The sequence below is a fragment of the Erythranthe guttata genome, chromosome 4 (genome assembly GCF_056151865.1).
Source record: "Erythranthe guttata isolate IM_541 chromosome 4, IM_541, whole genome shotgun sequence".
Lineage (NCBI taxonomy): Eukaryota > Viridiplantae > Streptophyta > Magnoliopsida > Lamiales > Phrymaceae > Erythranthe > Erythranthe guttata.
Genome location: NC_142536.1, coordinates 20,070,884 through 20,082,680, shown reverse-complemented (window position 1 = coordinate 20,082,680; position 11,797 = coordinate 20,070,884). Strand labels below are relative to the sequence as shown.

The 11,797-nt window shown below is 35.3% G+C and overlaps 3 protein-coding genes across 3 annotated transcripts; 1 reads left to right on the top strand and 2 right to left on the bottom strand.

Annotated features, from left to right (window-relative positions):
• Nucleotides 1-2,445: 2,445 nt before the first annotated feature.
• Nucleotides 2,446-4,762, bottom strand: LOC105955955 (cytochrome b561 and DOMON domain-containing protein At3g25290). Its single transcript, XM_012979762.2, has 3 exons — nt 3,921-4,762; nt 3,373-3,627; nt 2,446-2,992 (listed from the first exon to the last, which is right to left on the bottom strand). The coding sequence occupies exons 1-3, from the start codon at nt 4,554-4,556 to the stop codon at nt 2,675-2,677; spliced, it is 1,209 nt and encodes a 402-aa protein (XP_012835216.2). The 5' UTR covers nt 4,557-4,762; the 3' UTR covers nt 2,446-2,674.
• Nucleotides 4,763-6,735: 1,973 nt separating this feature from the next.
• On the bottom strand, nt 6,736-8,673 carry LOC105955954 (ras-related protein RABA5b). The gene is made up of 2 exons (XM_012979761.2): nt 8,179-8,673; nt 6,736-7,329 (listed from the first exon to the last, which is right to left on the bottom strand). The coding sequence occupies exons 1-2, from the start codon at nt 8,516-8,518 to the stop codon at nt 7,010-7,012; spliced, it is 660 nt and encodes a 219-aa protein (XP_012835215.1). The 5' UTR covers nt 8,519-8,673; the 3' UTR covers nt 6,736-7,009.
• Nucleotides 8,674-9,432: 759 nt separating this feature from the next.
• Nucleotides 9,433-11,794, top strand: LOC105955952 (4-hydroxy-tetrahydrodipicolinate synthase, chloroplastic). The gene is made up of 3 exons (XM_012979758.2): nt 9,433-9,776; nt 10,065-10,149; nt 10,580-11,794. The coding sequence occupies exons 1-3, from the start codon at nt 9,731-9,733 to the stop codon at nt 11,505-11,507; spliced, it is 1,059 nt and encodes a 352-aa protein (XP_012835212.2). The 5' UTR covers nt 9,433-9,730; the 3' UTR covers nt 11,508-11,794.
• Nucleotides 11,795-11,797: the final 3 nt, after the last annotated feature.

The following is an 11,797-nucleotide window of genomic DNA, read 5'->3' as shown; positions in this document are numbered from 1 at the left end:
TGGGCAATGATGACACATGGGTGGAAATATGGCATGCGATATGAGACAATCCAACACCATTGCTTTCACAGCTAATCACAATAATTAAGCTCTGCTAATTATGTTTTAAACAAATAATATGTTATTTAATTTTTCAAAAATAAAATGAAAATTTAAAATTTGAATTTTTTTAAAAATAAATTAGAATATTTCTTGGTCTAATAACTGAAAATACAATTACTTTTTTTTTTTTTTAATATATAGCAAATTTTACTTAGTGCATTAGTGCAGCTATATATAATTGTGTATGTATAGTTCCACTAGTAGAGTAAATTCAACCAAGTCTGCGACACTAAAAAAATAAAAAAAGAAAAAAGAAAACCTAAAATAAATAAATATGATGTTAGAGTGATGGGCAAATGATTCCAACGCCCATAATTATTAATAATACAAAATACATTAAAAATTGACATTTAGGCCCATTTTGTTATTTCGTCACGGGTGCGTCATCATTACACTCGAATCATAACAATATTCATGCTGAATAAGTAAATATTCTATTCATATTTGGACAATCGACATAACTATTTTATTATGTCACTATTCCAACGGCAACTTAAATTTGATATAATTTTTTTTTTAAATATTCTCTTTTTAGATAGTAGCTAGGCATTAGATAAATAAATAAAGGCTGCGGCTATATGCAATACTCATTTCACTTGTGCAAGACCAAATTAAAGAAAGATTCCAAAAGATTCTATTTTATTAAGATGGAATGACAAGTATGCCCATAAATTAAATTGGCTTTTTTTTCTCATGTAAGACCAAATACAAATAATGAGAAAAAAACAAAAATCGACACCAAGGTGTCGAAAAACTATGCTACAAATCGACACTTAAGCGTCGAATTTCATAGGTAAAAATCGACATTGACATGTCGAATTTATAGCACAAATTCAAATGTCGAATGTTATACCTCAAAATCGACATCTAAATGTCGAATTTTATACCTCAAAATCGACATCTAAATGTCGATTTTTAGCTGTAAAATTCGACCTGTACATGTCGAATTCGTTTGCGCGGGATTTTTTTTGGAAAATCGATATTCTAGCTAAAGAAAACCAATAAATGCATACATTCTTGGGTTCTTCCATCGTAGAATCTTCTATTTTGATGTCTCCTGACTCCATACTTGCCATCTTTGTAAGATTTGTTGAGTTTTGATGATTTTGAATTTCTAGGTTTTGTGGGTTAATGGAGGAGGAAGGAGAAATGTCTTGTGGGTTTTGGAAGATGGAGAAGATGATAGTTGATCTTGTGGTTTTGTGGTCTTGTGTTAGGGTTTTTTGTGTTTTTGAATTTTTGGTCTTGCATATTTGGAATTTTTTATTTTTTTAATAAATAAGGGTATTATAGTATTTATACATTGAAAATTTTAATTTGGTCTTGCACAAGTGGAATTAGTCTTGCATATAGCCGCAGCCATAAATAAATCTTTTTAAATGCATTAGAGATTAAAAAGGAAAAAGTGGGTGGGCATATCGCATTATTTTTCTTCTTCTTTTTGAAAAGTTTATTAGTTTTTATCCATGTTATTTTTTTCGATTCTTTCAAATATTCGTTTAGGATAATAAAATAAATAAAACTCTACTTGTACTCGAATTTAAATCCATCATTACCTGTTTGGCTAAACTTATAAACTTTTAAAAATATCTTATAAGTTGTTAAAAATTGTTCGGTGAAATAATTTATTGATCTTAATTTAAGAAAAAAAAATTAAAAAAATGTTCAATATAAAAAGGGACAAATTTTGTAACCACTTTTCTTTTAAATGTAGCGATTAATTCTTGAATTTAATAAATATAATTATTTCTATTTTAAACTAATGTCATCTTGTATTTACATGATGATCCAAATTTGAATAATAATTTGAAAGATTTACACTACAATAAATAAATAAATAAACAACTCATAAATCATAAAGCAGTTGAAATAAAACAGAAACATCTCAGCCAAATTATGGACTAACAACAGTTAAGACACTTCTTTTGGACTGTTTTAGTGTGTCTGTGTGTGTGTGTGTGTGAGAGAGAGAGAGAGAGAGAGAGAGAGAGAGAGAGAGAGAGAGAGAGAGAGAGAGAGAGAGAGAGAGAGAGAGAGAGAGAGAGAGAGAGAGAGAGAGAGAGAGAGAGAGAGAGAGAGAGAGACACGTGTCCAACATCGAAAGGACAATCTACCAACTGTATATACACAAAAAGCCAAAAGGCACAGCCAAAATTTCGAAAGATCAACAACTGAAGTGGTCACAAAAGCTATGAGCATGATGAAAGAGAAAGCAATGCTTTGTGTTTGAGCCAAACAAAGAGAGATAACAACAATCATCAATATTAAAGAGGGCCCCACACTTCTAATCACGATATTTCGAGTCTTAACCGAACTAATCATTCAACAATTCTAACGAAAGGGTGGAAATCAAACGGATCAAATAGCAAAAGGTCGAATTAATTACGAGTTTCGATCTGTATCTATACGTGGTACACCACAGCTAACTATAGAAACTATTATACACGACGAGAAAAAAAAAAAAAAAAAAAAAAAAAAAAACCAAGAAATCGAACAACCTCGAATAATGAGTCAAGTAATATAGGAGAAACAAATACTAATAGAATACGCATAAAAAGTCGAATATTCATAATCACGGGGCCAAAGGTTCTTGCCTGCTATGTCCGTTGTTAAACCCTTCGTAAGGCTTGGTTGAATTACCGGACTTCTTTTTCCTCTTAAGAACAATAATCCAAGTAATCGCTTCCAATAATAGTGCGATAACTCCAAGAACAGAAATCAAGACAATGTACGCGTTTTTCCATTTGTTTTGAGGTTGCAATATTTCGAAACCTTTGAACACATTGATAATGCCAAGAATGAGAATTCCGTATCCAAATCCGTGATGGTAGATATTCCAGTAAAACCGATACTTGTGGTCCTTTTTGGGTCGTAACAGCAATGCGAATATCTAAATGCATACAGAGACAAATTAATAACCACCGTTTGTTTTATCGAAAACTCAGTATGCAATTTGGAATTCACTTCAAATAGCGATATATGTATGCGCAACTTGATGAAACAATTCAATAGAAATATCAAGAAACTAAAAGTATAAAATCCAGCGAGGCGAGAAAAGGTTGATTTTGGACGTATTCGACGCAATTCAAATAGAGATATACGCAAGTTGATGAAATAACTCTAAAAAATATCAAGAAATTAAAACGTAAAATCAAGAGAGATCGACTTAAGCAATATCCATTTGTACGTCACAATTTCTTTTTATGAATGAAGTTAAAAACGAATATAATCTAAATATAAAAACTGATTCAAAATTGGACGAAATTTTACCTGAACAGTTGCGAGAGTAAAGAGTGCAATACCGATACTACGATGGGTAGAATAGGTAATACCCTTCGATTCACTTCCGAGTTTAAGGCCAGTTCCCCAACCAGCAACTCCTATTGCGTAGGCAGAAACTTGACAGAAAATGTGCAGATAAAACCACGATGGATCTGCGGACGGAAATACCCTTACGTATCTTGCTATGATTATCCCAATCGGAAACATAATTCCCCAACTCACAACATTCAGTATTCCATGAATCTGAATTAATTATCACACAAGTTAGTGAAAATTTGAGCATCCCAATTAAATTAATTTCAATACTAGCTAAACATCATCAGAAACTAACGAACATTTATGAAGTTATGAACACCCCCAATTCATTAATTGCAAAAAGATTGACAGAATCCCATCATCAGGACAGAAACTAGTGAACATGTGTAATTAATTGTCTAATTGTCCAAAATTGTAATTAATTTTATATACATAAACATAAAAAATAGACTGTTAATTAATTGAATTAATTAATTAAACAAATAAAAAAGGAAACTCACATTCCTTTTGTTGGCTCTAGAGTTGCCGCCGCCGGCGGGTGCGACGGTGCTCTGTCCTCTCAACAAATCAAGGCTGCCCTTCGAATTCAAATTCGCCGGCTGAAACTCGTGCTTGTCAGGCACACCACCGGTGACGGAGGGGCCGACTTGCCAAACCTGGTTCAGGGTAGTCTTCCCCATCTCCGGCAGAACCACGGTGGCGAACAGCCTCATCACCCCGCCGGAGGACTCCGCCGACGAATTCCTCACCTCGTACCACACCTTCGACTCCGTCAGCGGTCCGTACGACGTGATGTTGTAGGTCTTAACCGCCATCCCGCCGTTGGAGTCCTTGAACGCGATGAGCGCCTGAGACCCCACCATGCCGGTGCTGGTAGGGTTGATGGCCCAGGAAATCCAGCCGTCGGGTCGGGCCGGGGCGGCGATAAAGGCGACGGAGAGCTCCGATCGGGTCGGATCGTAGGACCAGTGGAGGTATGAGTTCAGAGATGGGAGATCGTTGCAGAAGGAGTAAAGCTTGTTGGTGGTGGTGAAGGTCTGTGAGGTGCACGTGGCCGACTGTGACGGTGAGATTAGAGAAACCACCGCCAGGAGCAGAAACAGGAGTGAGGCTAGGGTTGGAAGTGAAGCCGCCATTGATGGGGGGAGGAGAGAGAAAGTGTGTCGAACACAGGAGCGAGATTCCGGTTGGTGGTAAATATGTTGGGGAAGAAAAGATATATAGTGTGGACTGAGAAACACACACACTCAGTGTGTGAGTCAAATTGGGGGAAAATTTAATTGGCTATGATTCGATGTTTATTTTAGGGAAAATGATTTAACTTAGCCGTAACTGCATCCTTTTATATTAATGGTTAGCAATTAGTATTATATAAGTTTACGATATGCTACACTGGATGACATACACCCGATAAACTTACGGATTATTGCATAATAGTTACTTTACCGGTGGTTGTTTAATTTTTTTAATCGAGAACAAAACCCAGTAACTTCATACGTGGAGACATTTAATACTAAATTTACATACATATAGATCTGCGTGATTATGTACAAATCTTCAGTTATAATCAGTCACATGGTGGCATCTAATTTCCCTACTCATTATTACAAACAAAATAAATTGAATATTTATTAGTTAAATAATTCTATTTATTTCATGAATATAGATTAATTATTTATCATGAAGGGATTGTTGTTTTACTTTTTCCTATTATTTAGTTGGAGAACATTTAAACACCTAAATTATACAAAAACAAAATATATTATGAAGCTTTTTTTTTTTTTTTGAGTAAGAAATATAATATGAAGCTGCAATATGGAATTTGAAGTCCGAAAAACACCTATTGCCAACAAAATTGGGCCCAAAATTGAAAGGGCCCGGCCCAAACTATCCTCGCCTTATCACTTTTAAAATATTGAGCCCAACATACGCTTTCATTTCAAATTAATCATCATTTAAGAATCAAAACATGCATTAAAAAAGGGGCTATATGCCAAACACCCTCCGTTAGGATTTTAATTCTTGATAAATCCTTTATTTATAAATGATATTTGAGATAAATTCAATGAGCCTGAAAAACCATATATGCCCCCACTAATTAGTATAATTATTAAAATTAAAAATACAGCAAATCAATTCCAAATCACGCTCCCAAATCTCCCTAATCTGCACCGATATCTCCTGTATAAATTTCTGCCCTAAAATCACGCTCCTAAATCCAAAAAATCTCGTATACCCACCGTCTACACCAAATCCATTCAAACAATGGAGATCGGGAAGAAACATGGTGTATAAACAAGTATATACACACAAGTCAATCGTATATTTCTCTGAACATTTTGTGACCAAGTAATTTGGCCGATGATTTGAATATAGTGTTGCCTGCCCTTTTCAATAATTGGAATGAATAAGGAAAATTTGGGTATGGGTACTGTAATTTTATCTATATTAATATATTAAATATATAGTTTCTTGTATATACAATTTTAATAAATTTATCTCAATATTAATTGACACCATAACTACTGTTCTTTTAATTTTGTGTTTCTAAAATTATGGTGTAGAAACATGTGTACAAATAAATATGTAAACTTGAAAACCACTTTGTATAAATAACTATATAAACATGAAAATCACTCTGTATAAATAGTTATATAAACATGAAAACCACTCTGTACATACATCTATATAAACATGAAAACCACTCTGCGTATACAACTATATAAACATGAAAACCACTCTGTGTATACAACTATGTAAAGATGAAAACCACTCTTTATATACAACTATGTAAATTGTTGAAAAACCACTATAAATTTATTTTGGAAATAGAAACAAACATGCCCTTAGTTTTTAGAAAATAGAGCAAATACAATATATATATATATATATATATATATATATATATATATATATATATATATATATATATATATATATATATATATATTATACGTACAGGTGAGAGAGAGAGAGAGAGAGAGAGAGAGAGAGAGAGGTGTTAGGAAAGAGATAAAGAGAGAGAGGTGGAGAAGGTTAAGGAATAGGAAAGAGATAACACGATAATTAATTCAGATAACTAACTTCCTAATTATTAGGATTCTTTAATGAAAATATATTATATATATATTTAATATCAAAAGTAAATATACATTATTTTTTAAGTAGGGGTATAATAGTGATAATTAAGTGTTTTTAATTAATAAAAAATATTTTGGATTTATCTTAAAAATGTAAAATGAAATTGGGCTTACTGTACTGATACTTGTGTAGTGAGGGAGTTTTGTCAAATATCCCCTTAAAAAAATTAATAGATACCATGAATTTAAAGAAATATATAATATAATTAAGAATATAAAATACAATTAATACATTTATTGATTTTTTTTTTCTAAAGCATTAATAGAATTTTATAAAAATGATGAATGCAAAGAATTTGCAGAGGACAAGATCCTACAATTCCTATTCAACAACTGCTACAACAATGCAATTACATCAACTTGCAATAAAACGTCACACTCCCCGATTTTATATAGTTTCGTAAAAACAAGAACTCCCGTACGAAAAAAACAAAAAAAACACGAAAAAATCACCTCGAACAACACGAGAAGACGCCGTTATTTTGCTTAGACAAGTCAACCCCTTTTGCTAGTGTGACTCGATCGACCGATAATTCCGCCTTGTACGAATCCGAATTCAGGATCTTCCGGCTAACTTTATCGTAAATCGCGCGAATGACAATCTCAAATGCCTTCATCACATTTGTAGATTCCAATGCAGAGGTTTCTATGAAGAACAATCCTTCTTCTTCTGCTAGGCTTTTGCCCTCTTCCACACTCACCTCTCTAATTTCTTCCAAATCCGACTTATTCCCGACGAGCATCTTTGCTACCGCAGTATCACAGTGAACTGCACGTCGTTTTAGCAAAATGTTATAGCAATTCAGATACAAGCTATGATAGCTCTATAAATTCCATTTATATCAAAATGTCTCGACAATTTGCACGAATGTAAAGATTGAATTAATTATTTCCGAATCCGAGTTCATCTCTCTCTCGATCGACTTTAAATGAAATTTACGATTGTTAGGTTTCCACCCAACACTAGTTCCATTACTAACAAGGGCAAATTACGGCCACCCCCTGAGTTATGGTCAAACTACGAAACCCCCCTCATGTTTGGATAATTAGAGTCACTCCCTCAACTATGTATTATCTAACGAAAATACCCCTCCATAGGTAAATTTAGGGATGTTAAATTGGTAAAACCGAACCAAAATTTCGGTACGCCAACATTTCATATCATTTACCGAACTGAATATACGATTTGGTTCGGTAAATAACCGAATTACATAAATTTTATGTAAAAATATTTAAAAGGAGGGGTGGCTGTAATTACCCAAACAAAGAGGGATTTTTTTCGTAATTCGGCCATATCTTAGGGGTGGCCGTAATTTGCCCTAATAACAATAACAAACCGAAACGCAGTTCCGATGGTTTATTCGGATCGAAGGATTCGAAATTACTAACTTTGAAAAATCGAGAGCTAATAATTCGAAATCCAAACGAAGTTCAACCGATTCGTTATTACATCCACATTCATAAGGTTATTACATCCACTTTCAGACCACATTTAATTAATTAACACCAAGAAATATCATATACAAAACACACATAAACAAGAAATGCAGATACAAATTAAAAAATAAAAATAAATTAATATTGACTGGTATTAATTAAAGGAAAGGGGGGAACATACTATTGAGTTCCTCAAGCCATCGTTTGGTATTCTCGAAGGTGGCCTTTCTGGTGATATCGTAGACAATTAGGGCTCCGACGGCGCCGCGGTAGTAGGCGGAGGTGACGGCGCGGAACCGCTCCTGGCCGGCGGTGTCCCAGACCTGAGCCTTGACCTCCTTGCCGTCGAGCTCCACCACCTGCGTCTGAAACTCGACGCCGATGGTGGCCTTTGAGTTGTGGTCGAATTCATCCCGAGCAAAGCGGGAGAGTAAATTGGATTTACCCACGGCGGAATCGCCGATTACGACTATCTTGAACAAATACTCCTCCCCTCCTCCGCCTTCTCCCTCCGCCGCCATTGTTGGGTTTTCCGATGTGGGTTGTGTGTGTGACTGTGTGTGAAGATGGGAATGGTGGGGGAAGAAAGAGAGGAAAAAGGTTGGATTTTTATTACACTAGTTTAATGAGTTGAGGTAGAGAAGTGGTGGGGAAGTAAACTCACACACACACACTCATTGCGCAATTCACGGGTAAGACTTTATTTTTTTCTTTTTTCTCTTTCTTTTTTAATTAATCCTAATTTTGACTTTTAATTTGACACTTTTGTGTTAACACTTAGGGGCGATTGGCTAATCGATAAACTAATAAACTATTTTAAGAGCTAATAAGCTGAGATGTTTTATTTTTAACAATCAATTTGTAAAGAGTTTCAATTATGATCTTATAAGTTAATTTTACTCCATAAGATGTTAGATAAAAATGTAGGATAGACTATTGGTTTAAAAGATCTTATTTGTTTTTCAACCGTTTATTTATGAATTTATAAGATTTTGTTTTTTAAATTATCAAATGCGACCTTATAAGCTATTAAATATCTCATAAACTATTAACATCTTATAAGTTTAATCAAATACCGTCTCAATTTATCTTGAATTCACCACTAATTATGGGGCTATGTATAATTTTTCAAACATAAGGAAGCCAGTTGTAATTACCTTAATCTTACAGGAGCTAGGTGCAATTCCACTTTCCTCTAAACACCACTATTTCTCTAAAGAAAATGATTAAGTAACAATGAATACTTCGTGCTACGCACGAATGTAATAAACTAATAATTAGAAATTCTCATCATTCAAAAATTATGAATTTTCCTCTATAAAAAAATCATTAATTTCAGCAAATTTAATCGATACCAAAATCTTTAAAACATTACTAATATTATTATTATAATAATATTATATTTATCATATAAAACAAAGTTACCTACTTAAGTAGCTATCAAATCAATTAGATAATTAATATAGTAATCCCTTTTTCCAGGTAGAAGGCATCTCCTAAAAACCTAATCGATCCGCCGCCATAACCAACTTCACCACTTCCTCTTTCCGCCACCGCCCTCGCTAACTCCTTCCTCCATCGCGCCGCCCACCGCCCACCACAATCATACTCTAACAAGTAGAATGCAGCTTATCTCCGACTCTCGGTTCCGTTGCCGTAGAATTACGTTGATTTAGGTCTGCGCCAATTTGCGTTCGTCTCTCTCTCTCTATCTGTATTTATTTTTTTCTGCGATGGCGGCAGCCGTTGGATGTTGTTCTTTCCAGGCCACGCATCGAGGTACTTAATTCGAAAGCTCTACGCATGAGTAACCTTATTTTGGTTTTATTATGACTGAGATTTTTTACCGGAAGATCTTCGTTTACCGAAAAAATAAGGAAAGGTTTTTATTTAATTTTTATTTTTCTAATATTAACGCAATAATTACAAGTGCGCCATCAAATGAAGAACTATTTACCCCGTGTGTTGATGATTCTTGATTTAGGCATAATTTGACTGCATTTGTTTGAACAGGGACTTAATAGAAAGATTTTTTTGTATGTAACAGTTTCTACTTTTATAATGCAGGAGGGATACGAAAATGGAGGTCACCTAGAGCAGCTGTCATTCCCAATTTTCATCTCCCAATGCGTAGTTACGAAGTTAAAAACAGGTAACTCTCCACCTAAACTTTTTTAGCCGATTCGATACTACTTATTTTCTTTCATCAAGTGTACTCGTTTCCGTATAGTTTATAAGAAAAGATTGTCATCTCAGTGGAAGATAGTCGAAATACGATAATTTAAGGTTATCAAAGGCTAATCTTTTCTGTGAATGTTAGCGTCACAATTTTCGTATTCTGTCAATTTTAGTGCTTTATCTCTCTAGCACAGATTCATACAGCTCTGTTTTGTTGGAAATCTTATTGGAAATCAAACCGGTAATCACATTAATATGTTATTCCATGAATAATGAGGGATCGACTATTAGACTTAGATGATTCTTCTTCGATTATATTTTGGGGCATAGTATGCATTTGTGGGATAAATGAAATATTGTAGACATACAAAATATCGCATAACATTGTTTTATACCTTTTGCAGGACTAATGTTGACGAAATAAAGGCTCTCCGACTGATAACCGCAATCAAAACCCCTTACCTCCCAGACGGCCGATTCGACCTAGAAGCCTACGACTCCCTGATCCACATGCAAATCGAGGGCGGCGCCGAGGCGGTGATTGTGGGCGGCACCACCGGCGAGGGCCAGCTAATGAGCTGGGACGAGCATATCATGCTAATCGGCCACACCGTCAACTGCTTCGGCAACTCCCTCAAGGTCATCGGAAACACCGGCAGCAACTCCACTAGAGAAGCCATACACGCCACCGAGCAAGGCTTTGCCGTCGGAATGCACGCATCGCTCCACATCAATCCTTACTACGGCAAAACATCCTTTGACGGTTTGGTCTCCCACTTCAACACCGTCCTCCACATGGGGCCCACGATAATCTACAATGTCCCATCGAGAACCGGACAGGACATACCGCCAGGTGTCGTCCAGAGATTGGCTCGGAGTCCGAACTTGGCGGGGGTTAAGGAATGCGTTGGGAATGATAGGGTGGAGGAGTATACGAATAACGGGTTGGTTGTTTGGAGTGGTAACGATGACCAGTGTCATGATTCGAGGTGGGATTATGGAGCAAATGGAGTGATTTCGGTGACGAGTAATTTAGTACCTGGTTTGATGAGACAGCTTATGTTTGGTGGAAAGAACGCTTGTCTGAATTCAAAGGTTATGCCTTTAGTGGAGTGGCTTTTTCAAGAACCGAATCCGATTGGTTTGAATACGGCTCTTGCTCAACTAGGTGTTGTTAGGCCGATTTTCCGTTTGCCGTATGTACCCCTACCTTTGGAGAAGAGGGTGGAGTTTGTTAATATCGTTAAAGAAATCGGTAGAGAGAATTTTATCGGAGAGGAAGATGTTCGAGTAATGGACGATGATGACTTCATTTTGATCCGCCGGTATTAGCTATGGGGGCAGATTGGTAATTTCACTTCTCATGAATAATAATTTCAGCATACTTTTGCATGAAGATCTCAAGTCAAAGTCAAATGTGTGTCCCATATGATATTTTTCGAGAGTACCCTTTTGTCATGTGAGTGTGTCACTTAATGCAGCAACTATTGTTGAATCTTGAAATTTTATACATATGGACCATACTATAGTTAGGAAGATAGGTTGATGTATAATGGTATAGAGTCTACTATTTTTTATTGAGGATTTGTTTTTTCTTTTTTTAATTCCAATTTTTGAAATAT